Here is a 15,049-nt window from a genome sequence, read left to right on the forward strand (position 1 = left end):
ATATAAGATTTGAAGATCTATCTATTCTTTAATAGCTATTATATAGCTTCAAAACTGTTTTTTGTAGTTTCTCTTTCATCGATCAAACACTATTAGCAACATTGTGATAGTATTCACTAATAGATTTTCCTTTATAAGAGGATCGAGAGAGATGAATGACAATTTAGATGGTAAGAATATGTTTGTAGCAAAACTTTATGGTTTGTGTTCTAGACATAGTGAGGAGAATATTAACATTAATTCGATTAATCGTCTTTATCTTGAAAAACCTTGTTCCGGTACAAGGATCGATTAATTGTTGAAGGATGTTTGTTTGAGTTTCGTAAATGCAATTGAAATTAAATTACGTCGACTTTCGTAATTTTAGTATGAAGAGAAGATTCATTCATGTTGATGGAATACATTACATTCTAAGAGTAAGCTATTTGAGCTATAAGATTATCTATCAACATTACTAATTTGCAAGGTTAACTGTTTTGTCAAATCGCATATATCTTAGATGCAAGATCAACATTCAACACACATATTCATCACTCCATTTTAGATTTAGGATTTAATTAAAGAGTACTTTTATAATTTTTTTTATTATTTATTTATTTATTATTATTATTTTTTTGTTGTTGTTGTGAAAGTAACAGATAGTTATAGCAATTGTATTAAAAATTACAAATTTGATCGGTAAAATTTGAAGTTTTGAGTTTAAAGTTTGAGTTTATTTAGTTTTTTAACTTTCAGAATTATAAATTTAACTTTTAATGTCTCGTTGGTAATTATTTTGCTTTTGATTGTTTGTTTTGAAAATTAAGTCTAGTTTCTCTCAGTTTCTTATAATAATTTGCATATTTCTTAAATACAATGATTGGATTCTTAGTCAAATTTAAAAAATAAAAACAAGTTTTTAAAAATTACCTTTTTTAGTTTTTAAAATTTGGCTTGTTTTTTAAATCATTAGTAAAAAGTAGATAACAAATGAAAAAAAAAATTGGAGGTGGAATTGGTGTCTTAATTTTTAAATTTAAAAAAAAAAAAACTAAAAACCAAATGGCTGTCAAATGAGGTCTAAACTTTCAATTTTTTAAAAAATCTTACAAATCTACTATCCATAAAATAGAAAATTTAAAGTTTTATTGGAATTAAAATTCAAATTTATATCTAATAGATCAATTACTTTATTAAAGTTTTAATTTTGGTAGGGAACTACCAAAGACGAAATTAAAAATTTACAAATCTATTAAATATTTTTTGAAGTTTAAAGACTGAGTTGATATAAACATTAAAGTTTAGGGATGCAACTTGTAATTTAACTTAACTTTTATATATATTCCAACTTAATTATAAATGGATTTTATGAAAGAGAAACCACTACTAACCTACCATAAGAGATGTTACATTTGACATTTAAAGATTGCAAAATGGACAAATCATGAAGTAACAGGGTTTCTTGTTTATTTTCTTAAATTGTCCGGTTGAATAGTAATTTAAACATGATCAACATGAATATAACTCAATTAAATTAAGATATTTTTTAAAGAAAATAAATAATAAATAAATAAAGATAATATTTTAGGTTGTAACATAATTTTTACGTATTCTTGTTTCTCCCTCTCGCCATTTTTTCATTTCGCTTTTTTCTCTCGTTTCTCATCAAACACAACTACAATTTTCTCTTTAATTTTTTTTTCCGAACATTCGGATTCTCTCTTGTTTTTTCTTCTTGCTTCTTGCTTCTTGCTTCTTCCTCTTGCTTAGCACAACTACACAAAGGGACAAATTGAAATCTAACGTAGTTTTTGGAAATCATGTTTTTTTAGCCTTTTGTTAACATCAACATGTGGTGAAATTAATAAAACGTACAAATGATGCATGTGTTAGGAGTGTTCAAATGACCCGACAACCTGGACTACCTAACCCAAAATGTAAGGGTTGAGTTGGGTTAAACCTTTTCTATTTTTGTTGGGTTGGGTTGGGTTGTGGATTGGCTAAAAAAAATTGGGTTGACTCAATCTAAGTCGAATTATATATATACACATTTGTCTTTGTTTAAGTTCGATTACTTTGCATTGATTAATTTGTGAATTTTTAATATTTTCCTTTTAGAATAGTTATAATATTTGTTTTTGTTTAAAGTTTGCAATAATATCATACATATTTGGTATTTAATATTTGAATTTTATGAGATTTTAGTTATTAGTCATATATTATATATAAATTTACATTTTTTAATTAAAAAGAAAAAGAAAAGTTACAATCCGACAATCTAACCCAATCCAACCCGACTTTTAAGGGTTGGATTAGAGAGTTTATTTGAGTCGTTTGGATTGTCAATCTAGTCAACTCGAATTTTCGGATTAATCCAAAAATACCACAATCCAATCCAACTCAATCCATGCGTCGAGCATGTGTGATACTATGTTTCTCGATTCTTGCTCATCTCTTCTCACTCCAGATTTGGAAGCTTCTGCTTATTCAATTTTCTTTTCTCCGTTGTTATTCTGTACAACTTCCTTTTGTTAGAAAAAAATGTGCAGTCACTTTTTTTCTTCAATCAGTCGGCAGCTTTTTTCAATTTTTTCTTCTTTGCCATTGCCAATACACCTCCTCCTTTGGCAACTTCTTTCAATTTTTGAAACCTTTTCTTCCTCCTTTCTTTTTTTTTCTTTTTGTCTTCTGTGTTTCTTCCTCTTTTCTTTCTTGCATTCCTTCTTCTTCCGAATCCGTGCGAAAGGACGAAACGAGAGAGACCCACGAGATCAAGGAGCAAGAAGAAGAAGTGACAGAAAGAATCCAAATAAAGAAAGAAACTCAATTTATAGTTGTATCTAATGAGGAACGAGAGGAAGAAGCAAGAGAAAAAAAAACGAAACCTCATGTTAGCATCAAGTTCTCTTGTGCGTTTTGGATTAAATAGGTGCTTTCGCATGTACCTAACTTCAACAAAAGACCATTTTTTCTTTGTTTTTTTTTATTTGTAAGTCAGATTTCAATTGGACACCTAAAAAGAGGCATTCATACCAACTTAACAAACTTATGTGCTTAATTTTAGGGTTTTTATTTTTATTTACAGAAAAAAAAGTCAATTTATACCCCTGAACTATGAGGTTTGTATCAATATAAACCTTAAACTAATAATTGTATCCATTTAAACCTTGAACTTTAGGATTTTTACTAATTTAAATCTCAAACTAATATTTGAATCAATTTAGACCCTAAACTTTTATAAATGTATCCATTTAAACTTTGAAATTTCATAATTGTATCAATTTAAATCCTCTATTATGTTTTATTCAGATATACTTATGAAAGTTGAGGGTTTAAATTGATATATTTATTAAAGTTTGGGGTTTAAATTGATACATTTATGAAAGTTCGGGGTCTAAATTGATACAAATATTAGTTTGGAGTTTAAATTGAACAACTCTCAAAGTTTAGGGTTTAAATTGATACAATTATTAGTTTAAATTAATACAACTCCAAAGTTTAAGGGTATAAATTGATATTTTTCCTAATTTATATTTAGGGTAATTGTTTAAAATAGTAAAACTGTTAAAAATATTTATAAATATAGTAAAATATCAAATCTTGATATTAATAGATGTCTATAACTATCTATCATCATTGATAGTAAAATTTTACTATATTTGCAAATGAGCTGTCTCATTTTTCTTTATTTGAAAATAAGCCTATATATATTTCTTTGGCAATTTTACATTTCTCTTTGTTGGTTTGGTTCGGCGGGACCGGATATCTCAATAAAGCATTCACCGGTACAGATCTTATTTCTTCATTTTCCCACAAAAACCCTAATCGGCTGCTTCTCTCTCTCTCTGTCTGCTTCATTTGAAGATCTCCAACCTTGTAACAATGGTAAGAAGATCATCATACCGTTACCTTTTCCTCTGAATCTTGTTGTAAATCTTTCTCTCTTCATCTTTTTTCCTTTTGGCTCTGCCAGACTTTCAAGCGCAGGAACGGCGGACGTAACAAGCACGGCCGTGGACACGTTAAGTTCATACGGTGCTCCAACTGCGGCAAATGCTGCCCTAAGGTTGTTGTTTTACTCATCTTTCTGCGTAATTCTTTGCGTGAATATCTTCTTAGTTTAATGGCAGCGATCAAATCTATATACCTTGCAAATGTTTCCTCTGCGGAATTGGGTCATTTTGTGTTTAATTAGGTTTTTTTAATTGCTTGATTGCAAGTGTTAATGGTGTGTTTATGATTGATTTATCTGGAAATTGCAAAGTTCTGGGGATATGATTTTTTTGTGTATACTGTTAGTATCTATATGAGTTTGTGTTTATATTGTTGTTAAGGGATTGTTCGGGTGGTTTTTTCGTTGAGTTAAAAAGCTAGACTTGATATTTAGCTGAATTTTAAATTGGTTTTTTGATGAAACACATTGATAGCATTTTTTCCAGAACATTTTATGGAAGTGTTCTGTTAAGAAATGGAACTCCCGTCAGCATTCCAAGATTCGATGCTTTATTAGGCTCGAGGCTGGCATGAAGACAAGATTCTAACTTTTAGCCTTGAAACTTATGCCTTCTTTGGTCTACAAAGAGGTTTATTCTCTTATATGATCCTCCCTGAAAATGCACTAAGGCTATATAGTCTTTACATTTCTTGAAAAGATTAGGAGAATAACATTAGGTTACCCAATTTCTAAAATATAGAGGGTTCCTTTGTGTTTGTAATGTTAATAAATGACTTGTGGCAATTCAACCACTTACTAATTTGACCATCTATTATTTAAGATTCTGTATAAATAAGTCAATCCTCATAGTGATGATGTTATCAAGTACTTATTAGAAATTTGTCCAAATTATAAAAAAAATATCCATTAACTTTGTCATTTGTTTAATAAATACCTTTATTCTTTCAAAAGATACAATACATTATCCTCCACTTTTTCATATAATTTTTCAAACTATCCTTGAAGTAGAAATTCATTTGAGTTTTGGATAGAAATTGGGACCTGAAATAGATTTGGCAATGATTTGGAATAGTGTTGTGATATTTAGCTCTCAATTTCCTTTTGAAGTCTCTACCACAACGTTTCAAGTCGCAATTTTCATCCAATATTGTAATGGATTTCTACCCTAAAGGTAGTTTTGATACATTTATGAAAGTCTTAAGTGCAATATTGCAATTACGGTAAGAATATGGGTATTTTTGTAATTTAGACTAGAAATTTTATATAGGTGGTAATTGATGGGTAATTTTTTCATTACTTGAAGAAAAATCTTGAGCCCACCTTTTGTCATTTTAAACATTGCATGAGCACACTAGTTTTGAATGGAGTAAATTTTGAGCATCCGTTGACTATTGAGCAAGAGCAGTTTAATTTTTTTTGTTTATTTATTTATTTATTTTTTGGCAAAGAGCCGAAGTTGATTAAATCTAACTTCATTAGTTTTGATTGATGAGAATAGGACAAGGCTATTAAGAGGTTTCTCGTGAGGAATATTGTGGAGCAGGCTGCTGTTAGGGATGTCCAAGAAGCCTGTGTCTATGACCGTAAGTTTTTCTGTTCACTATGATACATTTTGGTTGCTTTATTTCATATAACAACGGTATTTTTGTTCAGTGTTTGATATAGATCTTTGTTTATGTTTTCTGAGCAGAATATACTCTTCCTAAGCTTTATGCTAAGATGCAGTACTGTGTCTCCTGTGCTATTCACTCACATGTTGTGAGAGTTAGATCTCGTACCGATAGAAGGAATCGGCAACCACCACAGCGTTTCATCAGACGCAGGGTTAGTCTTTGCATAAAATATTTATAGCTTTGATTCATAACGAAGTAACCACAATCTTAACAGTGAATCTGACGAAGTCTGTCTATTTTATTTTATTCTTAGTACTCATATACGGTGGTTGGTCCTACGCATAAAATATTTATAGCTTTGATTCATCACGAAGTAACAATGTTCACAGTGCATTACTCTTAATATTTGATTAGCTCAAACTTTTTTGATAGGCTGTAGAAAGAGTATTTGCATCATAAGTTATCTAAAATCTCATGCTGCTTTTATAATCATTGAGGAATGTGAAAAACTCCAAGTTTCCAGCTACAATTTTTTAAGATTAATTAATATGGATACTAGAGACTTTTTGATTAGGTGTACTTTATTTGCTATGTATTAAGAAAATAAACCATCAGACATCACCATATTTTAAGAACTTGGGGTTCAAATGATGCCCCTACAATTACTTGTGGTCTGACCTGTTAAAATTCCTACTTGTTTTGATTATGTATATATTTAATTTTACTGATGATACCAACTATTCAGTATGATCGACTTTCATTGTATACTTATTAGTACATGCAACTCATTATATGTAGTGGTGCTCAAGCATGTTTACTTTCGTACAAACAGACGGAAAATTTTGATTTGATGATAGTAGTGATATTTGGAGTGGCCTCCTATTGTTTGTTACCTTATCCCATTTCTGTGTTCATTTCAGGAGGATCAGGCAAAACCTGGTCAGCCAGGTCAAGCACCTCGACCCGTTGGAGCTGGAAATCCTGCTCGTGTATAAATGAAACCTTTTCATGGCTTAATACGAGATACTCATAGGGATCTTTCAGAGTCGCTTCACTATAGTTGGGTTGTTTCTTTTGTGGATGTAAGTGAATTTTTGAACATGGAAACAAACTTACCCGAGAATTTTGCAATTTGGTATGAGGTAAAGACCGTTTTTTGAGTTAATGGTTTTTCTTCAGTTTTCTTGTTTGGATTGGCTGTTCTCCCATTTGTTTCGTTTTTTTCTTGACCATTTTGAAGCAGTTATAATCATTTTTGCAATAGTTAAAATCAATGTCTGTGTGCACTCAAAATCTCAAAATCAGTTTTGATTGTTTGGAAATCACATTTTAAAGAATAAAATTAAACCTCAAAATCATGTTTTGTGGGATGCTTTTGAACATGATTTTGACATTTTTAAAATCACTCTCAAACATGTCTTAAGATATGGATTGCCATTCCTACAATCAAGCCATTAGACTTTTTATTATTGAGATTTTGATTTTGTTTTCTTTTAGTTGTTTTATATAGATATTTCTTTAAATTTATGATTATATTTAATGATTTGCAAAAGATATATATACCATTAAAAGATATATATACCAAGTATATAATGTGTGGGATATGATGACGATAAGGAACAAATATATCCAGTATATATTTGCAAATAACTAAACATATCAAGTATGTATATGTTATTTTGATATCAAAATGATTAGAAGTTTTTAATAATAGAAAAATTAGAATTTGGTAAAATTGCGGGAACCGTGAAAAAAGTGAGAGAAGGAAGAAGTTAAGCTAAATAGAGAAAAAAAATGGGAGAATTCATTCCTAAAATCATGGGACAATCACAATAAATAGAAACAAAATTTAACCAATTTGTTAGGAAATTATTTTAAATAATAAAACTAATGAAAATGTTTACAACTAGTGCAAAATGTGACCGTCAAAGAAAATGTTATTTATTATACATCAAATTTGGAATATAAAAATGTATTATAAAAAGTGCATTCTTACCATTCTCTTAAATCCAACCAGAATCAATATTAAAAAGCATCTTTCTCCTAGTTTTTCTAATTTCTCTAAGTTACGGAGTTTTCATTGTAGAGTGATTTGAGTTAATGTAATGTTTTAATTTAGATATTGGTTGACGTATATAAATTCAATATACACTATAGGGACTTAAATTTTCTTAAGGAGCACTCTGCGTCTCAACCTAATTATTTACGTGTTTGTTTCTCAATATTTAATTTTATTTTTTTCTATTATGTGTAATTCTCCATATATATATTGTTTTGCATCATTTGCTAATTTGATTTTCTTATTTGTATCATCCACTTCTTTCATCATATTTATCACAAGGAATGTCATATTATGTTTTTTTAAAAAAAAATCACAAATAGAAAAATGTCAAACTATTTACAGAAATAGTAAAAAAAAAAAAACATTGATAAACACTGATAGACTTCTATTAATCTCTATCAATGGTAGACTTGTATAAGTTTTTACCACTGATAGTATCATTGAGGACTTGTATCAGTTTCTATCATTGATAGACTTGTATCAATATCTATCAATGATAGACTTGATAGACTTATATAACATAACTTCTATCAATGATAGACTTGATAGACTTATATAACATAACTTCTATCAATGATAGACTTGTATCAGTTTCTATCACTAATAGTATCAATGAGGACTTTTATGATTCTATCACTATCTAGACTGTATCAACATCTATTAGTGATAGACTTGTATAAGTTTCTATCATTAATAGACGTTGATAGACTTCTATCAGCGTCTATTTGTGATAGGCATGGATAATAATGTCTATCATAACTATTTACCAGCAACAAAATTTTCAATAAAAATGTCTAATTTATGTATCATAAACTATTTAAAAGCAAAAAAAACTACCAACAGCTAGCAACAACAAAATGATTATCTATTGATAGACGATTGATAGTAGTCTATCACTATATATCATTGACAGTGATAGAAAACTATCATTGTGTATCACAGATAGGTCGTGATAGATAATAATAGTGTTCTATCACTTGGTCTATCACTTAGTCTATTACTTACCTTTCATTGTCTATGATTATCATTCAAATTACTATTTTGAAACTAGCAATAAAACTACCAAAAATTATTACTACTTGGTCTATAATTTGACCTTCCATTATCTATCATTGTCATTCTAATTAACATTTTGAACTAGTAACAAAACTTTAAATAGAGAAGAATAAAAAGATTTATAGTTGAAGAAGGAGAAGAGGAAGATGGAGAGAATAATTAAATTTTACTATCTATGTAAATATTTTACCTTATTTTTTTATTTTTAAAATCCCCTTATTTAGAATTGTATATGTTAAATAGAAAAATACCCTATCAGTCTATCACAATTAGAAGCACATGTATGGATTATAAAGAAAAGTACTTTTACATCGTTATACAAATATGAAGTTTTTCCTAGTATGTAACAAATGTTTCTCGTTTTCAAAATGCTCAATAAATTGAAATAATCAAATCATTCATAAATTTGAGTAATTGAACCACCAATATTTTCTTCAATGATACGTACTTTTTTTTTCTTTTTTTTAAAAAAAAAAAGAATAACCATTGATTAAAATTTGTATGCGACTAAATTTTTTCATACAAGTGAGAATCCAAAAACTTATATAGTATCTTTTCTTAACAAGAACATATATTAGCATAAGCATAGGTTAAATTACAAGACAGGGTATTTAACAACTTGCAAAAACACACTAAACCTACTCGTTACGAATTCGCCCATTGTCCTTACAAATTTAGTCAACATGTAAGGAGCGTTAAATTGACGAATTTAACAATATTCTATTACATACAAAATCGAAAATTTTACGTGCTTTTTAAGTACTAAACTCATAATGTAACCTTAACCTATATATTAGGTTAGCTTGTCAGCAAGTTCAACTGAAAATTGAGAAGAGATATTTTACTATCAGCCTACACTTCTTTAGATTAATATTTCATTTTGGTGCCTAGGAAGAAAACATCTTACAATGGCTCAATGAGAGGTATACATAAAGCGTGGGCAGGTCCTTTATCAAATCATGTACTTGAGCTTCGCTTGGCTATTGTTCTTCGAAATCAAAGTTCAACTGCTTCAATGACCACCGTGAGATTATATTTTGTTCTCATGTACATGACTATTTCGTTCTCGTTTGCCTATGAAGAGTTGTAGTTTCAAAAGCTATCGCTACGACATTCATGTGACTTGATGAAAACCAAGACAATTCTGCTGCAGTTCAAGAGCAATTCTGATGCATTCTGCCATAGGACAGTTTGTCTTGATTGCATTTGAGGCAATATGAGACCTACTAGCAGCATATCCAGCCTGCAACAACCAAAATCCTCAGAAATAGAGAAACAAAAGAGAGAACGGTTTTTCTTTTCATGCACTCACATTCCAAGCAAAAACCTGTTCACTTTCCAGTTATGAAATAGAAATACTCTAGTTTGGATAACTTGTCAATGTTCAACATGTATTGGACACCCTAAAACATGTTAAACACACGTGATATACTTGTACACAAAATAGACAAGTAGACATGTGTTAGGCGCTAATTGAACAAATTGAATTCAAGTTTTAAAACTCATTAGACACGTGTCAAACACTTGTTAAGCTTAAGCTTAATAAATTGATACGTATAGTAATAATGAAATTTGAAAGTAAAACATATCCAACCTATTTTTTTCAGAACAGATAAATACATACAGCTTACAGACTTCAAATTGTATAAAAACGATATTGTTTCAAAACACATAAATTTTAGTAAACATGTATCCACTCCATGCCGAAGCGAGAATAGCTCAACTAGCATCCAGATGTATTAGCAACTAAAAGATCTATGGTTCAGATCCCCCTATCAGTATTGTACTTGAAAAAAAAATATCTGCACCGTGTCTATATCCTACTCATAGAGAATAAACTATCATTGTTTTGTGTCCTGTCATATTTGTCTCATATTTGTGGCAATATTTATTTTCTTTCGAGTATTCAGGAGAATCTCATGACATCGAAAGAATAACATGCATCACACAATTTATAACATCTTAACTACCAATATTCTCACCTTGATCATCTCGCTCATCATGGTATTGAGGGGAGGTGAATTTACCTTTGCCCGGCTTGCCACCTAGAGAAGGAGATCTTGATAGATCAGTTCTTACATTGTTCGACCAAAAACAGAAATGAAATATTAAACCATGAGAAGAATAAATAAAATTTGGCTACCTCGTCCATTTTGATGTACCCTACTGGTAATTTGGAGTCACTCTCATCCATCATCTGCCCCAGAAGTTTCTCAAGATCCTTCCCCTGGCCATTACCTATCCATTTCCATTGCTTGGCCAAGGATAACATGTTTTCAATGTAGTCTGCACTGTGTAGAGGTCCAGTCCAAAGAGGTCCCGAAACCACAAGTGAGTCAGAAACCTAACAAGTCAAAAAACTTAATGCATCTCGAACTTACAAGATTGAATGTTGCAAGTGGTTACTATTAAATCAACGATTGACCCAAAAGCTTAAGCTGATGGATAAATTTAATTTTATACAATACTTTAACACTCGGGCTTTGAAATTTATAGAAGACTCAACAAGTGGAAATCAATATCACTCAATATTACTTGGGGAGGAAATAACATTGTAGTTGTAGGAGTTTGAACATAGGACCTTCTAGATCTCCAATGCTAAAACCATATCAAATCCCAGTTAAATCAAAAGCTTAAGCGGTTGGACGAAGGTATATTTAATATTATATCAACACTTTAACAATTACATTAGAAATCAAGAACACAATAACACAATGAATAAAAAAACAACAAATTCAAGCATATTCAGCTTAAAGCCACTGGTTATCTAGACCATGCAAATTAAATGAGAAACTTTTGGTATCGGTTTAAAATGTAGAAGCTGAAACCGGTGGATGCTTCAGCTCAAAAGAGTAGCAGAATGACAGTCATATTAGTCATAATCTTACCCTTGAATCATTGCAAGGGCAGCTCATCTGTCCAAGCTCACTCCATGAAAAAGCTTGTGAATTTCCACATTTTTCGCAATAGCTGATGAAACCATAATGCCTGATATAAATAGTGACAGCCTGAATCAAGCACCATCAATGATCATACAAGATACATCCAGCAATAGCAGACATGCTACTCATCAACTATCACCTGTTTTTATAAACCCTCCCACGATTGATTCGTAGCATAACTCTAAAAACAGGTCCATGGTACGAATAATACGAAAAGAGTGGTGTAGCATAGTGACCCAGTACAGAAGCTTCACGTGCAACCCCACCTATTAGCATTCGCAAACCAATTTCGTTTGAAAATGGCATGGGACGCACATATGCTCCATATGCAGCTAAAGATCTAGAGAGATGAAAAGAAAAAAGAAGAGAAACAAGAAAAAGGAAAAAATAATTTTAATTACCACATTTCATATAATTGCCCACCTATATTCAGTTACTCAACCACCATTTCACTTTTACATTAAAACTTAGCACAAGTAAGGGTGCAAATCAAGACCAAAAAACAGTCAGAATGATATGGATAAACTTTGTTATTTTTAAGTAAGCCTTATTCAATTTTGGCTGGTTTTGTCGGTTTAGCTAGTTCAGTCCAGTTTTCTAAAAAAAAACCAGCTTTAAAGCCAATTTTAAGTTTTTGTAAACCAATCCGTCAGTTCCAAGTAGAATTGCTTAGTCCTAAATACAAAGACTCAACAAGTGACCAGCAATATTAATTGAGAGCTAACACCAAATTAAACTACTAAAATTCAAAACTAAAATAATACTATACTTAATCCTTTCATTAAAACACGGATTGACTCAAAAGCTTAAGCTCATGAGTCCTTGTTTATAGGTAACAAACAAGTATATTCATCAAAAAGGAGAGCACAGCCTAAGGGTGAAGGATTGAGAGGACCCCTCCCCGGAAGATTAATATAAGAGGGTCTTCCAATTGTTAAAAATCATCAAAAGGCTGTAATTACAAAACATCACCAAGAGGCCGTGTTTTAAACACAGGCCCAAAAAGAATCAAAAGACAAAACCTTATCTTAAAAAATTCTACTGTTTCTTTCATTCCAAAGACACCAAAGAAGAGCTCGAGTGGCACATCTCCAAAGAGTCTTCCCTCTACTGTTAAAAGCATGGCTGTCAAGACCTTCCAGAAGCCAAACATCAATCTTATCCAGAAGACAAGTCCACCCGAAGATGTTAAAAACGTTGGCCACCCCTTGAAAGCAAAATCACAATGTAAGAAAAGATGATCCAAGGTTTCCTCGTCTCTCATACAAAGGCTACAGAGAGAGGGGGAAAGAGAGCTCAAATTAAGCTTCCTTTGCAACTTGGCATGAGTATTTAGACTTCTATATGCTAGAGACCAAAGCAAGAATCTGCCTTTTTGGGAATCTTCATCTCCCAGATAATATTAACCAGTGGAAAGGTGGTATGGGGAGTGTGTTTCGTAATCTTTGAAAAGGTGGCCTTAGTGGTAAACTTCCCAGAAGCATCGATCTTCTATTTAAGTCTGTCATGGCCCCCCTGCAGGATCCAAGCGTGAAGGATCTGTAAAAGCGCAGCCACATCATCCAATTCACTGGCTAAAATGTTCCTTCTAAGACCCATGTCCCAAGATTGATTCAAGGCACACCAGCAATCCGCTACCATCGCCTCCTTCCTGTACGACAGAGCATAAATACTGGGAAACTTAAAAGCAAGGGATTGAGAGTCGCACCATTTATCTTCCCAAAATCTAATAGCTTTGCCATCCCCCAGAACAAAGTCAGTAAAGTTCATAAATATTAAAATGCCAGCCCAAAGTCTGTGATTTCTTCCCTTCTTAGGAGGCTTAGTGAACCAGCCCTCAACATCTTCCCCATAAATAGCAACAATTACTCATCTCCAAAGAGCATTCTCCTCATGACAAAATCTCCAAAGCCACTTCATAAGTAAAGCAGTGTTCTTTTGGTGAAAGGAACCAATCCGGAGGCCACCATATGTAGTAGGAAGAGAAGCCCAATTTCACTTAACAAGATGAGAAAGCGGCCGGAAGGAGCCTCCATCCCAAACAAAATCTGTCTTTTCCAAGCTATTAATGGTCTTAACCGGAGCTTGCATCAAGAAGAAGGGCCAATCTGCCTCCTTTCAAAAGAGATACACCTCTCCATTTATCGACCTTCATTTTAAATTTCTCTTCAAGCCCTTTCCAAGATTAAGCTCATGACTCAAGTTAAATTTAATTATATCAATACTTCAACACTCTACCTCACTAGTCGGTTAGAAAATTTATAAAATGCCCAACAAGTAGAAATCAATATTAAGTGAAGGAGGAAATAATTCAGGGTTTGAACACACGGCCTCCAAATACCATATACCATGTTAAATCATGATTAACCAAAAAAACTTAAGCTAATGAATGACGGTAATTAATTACATCAATACTTCAAACTACATACAAGCCGTTACAATGATAGGACATTGCATATCAAGATTTCCAATGAAGCGGATAAAGCAAATAACTAACAGAGTAGACATTGTAACAGATAAGATTCTGCACTCACTGAGAAGGCCGATGACCGCCGGAAGAGAAGCCATCCGTCGACGTAACATAGAGTAATCCATCCAATTTCAACGCATTAATAGCGGGCCTCAAAAACGACGAATCACTGCCAAAGGAATCAATATCAATAAAATCAAAGAAATCCTTCTGCAAATAAAACCCCGTCATAACCCTATTCGCATCACAATTAGTAACCATCCACCGTCGAGCATCCCCAGAATCTTCCGCAACCCTCGATAGATTCTTCACAATAACCCTCCGATTTTCATCATTAGCGTCATTCGCCAACACAAAATCAGCCTCGGCCTCTACCAAGTACCGAAGTGACCGGATGCCGCAACCGCACAAAGCGTCGAGAACCCGAAGGTGGCCCTTGGATTTCCGGTAAAGCGCGGCGGCGAGGACGCCCAAGTCACGTCCGGTGGCGCTTTCATGGCGGAAGAAGGTGCCTCCGATGTCGAATTCTAAGCCCCTTTCGGTGCGATTGTTTGGGAGACAATTATTGAGGGAATTTTTGTTGGAGTGTGAAAATTGAAAGAGATGAATTGTTGAAGCGGAGAGGGAATGGGAGTTTGTTTGTGGGCTGTGAAGAAACGGGGAAGGAGATGGGGTTCTTGGCAATACACTTAACATGGCGGGAAGTCATTGGATTATGCATTTTGATGCAATTTATAGAGTTTATACCATAAGTGAATAAGAACAGATTTTGATTCGAAAATCGAACGTACGTGTCTTATGGGGGTAGGTGATGCACAAATGTTGTTGAGTCATGTTCGATTAAGTAGGGTTGCAAAATTTTTCATGGGATCGGGTCCCCGTTGTTGAGTCATGTTCGATTTAGTAGGGTTGACAAAATTTTCCGTGGGGTCGGGTCCCCGTTATTGAGTCATGTTCGATTCAGTAGGTTGG

General features: G+C 32.4%; 2 protein-coding genes across 3 annotated transcripts; one reads left to right on the plus strand and one right to left on the minus strand.

The window, feature by feature from the left end:
• The first annotated feature begins 3,429 nt into the window (after positions 1-3,429).
• Positions 3,430-6,712, plus strand: LOC120081193 (small ribosomal subunit protein eS26y-like). The gene is made up of 5 exons (XM_039035889.2): positions 3,430-3,864; positions 3,953-4,045; positions 5,433-5,517; positions 5,625-5,758; positions 6,468-6,712. The coding sequence occupies exons 1-5, from the start codon at positions 3,862-3,864 to the stop codon at positions 6,540-6,542; spliced, it is 390 nt and encodes a 129-aa protein (XP_038891817.1). The 5' UTR covers positions 3,430-3,861; the 3' UTR covers positions 6,543-6,712.
• Positions 6,713-9,218: 2,506 nt separating this feature from the next.
• LOC120081659 (N2,N2-dimethylguanosine tRNA methyltransferase) lies at positions 9,219-14,801 on the minus strand. 2 transcript variants are annotated; one of them, XM_039036704.2, is made up of 6 exons: positions 14,142-14,801; positions 11,747-11,947; positions 11,554-11,653; positions 10,809-11,009; positions 10,648-10,710; positions 9,219-9,908 (listed from the first exon to the last, which is right to left on the minus strand). In XM_039036704.2, exons 1-6 carry the CDS (start codon positions 14,771-14,773, stop codon positions 9,780-9,782), a joined length of 1,326 nt encoding a protein of 441 aa, XP_038892632.1. In that variant the 5' UTR covers positions 14,774-14,801; the 3' UTR covers positions 9,219-9,779. The 2 variants fall into 2 exon arrangements, with proteins under 2 accessions (XP_038892632.1, XP_038892633.1); XM_039036705.2 differs by lacking the exon at positions 11,747-11,947 and having other exon boundaries at positions 14,142-14,795.
• Positions 14,802-15,049: the final 248 nt, after the last annotated feature.

Source organism: Benincasa hispida, chromosome 7, assembly GCF_027475165.1.
Source record: "Benincasa hispida cultivar pf3 chromosome 7, pf3_genome.v1.1, whole genome shotgun sequence".
NCBI lineage: Eukaryota > Viridiplantae > Streptophyta > Magnoliopsida > Cucurbitales > Cucurbitaceae > Benincasa > Benincasa hispida.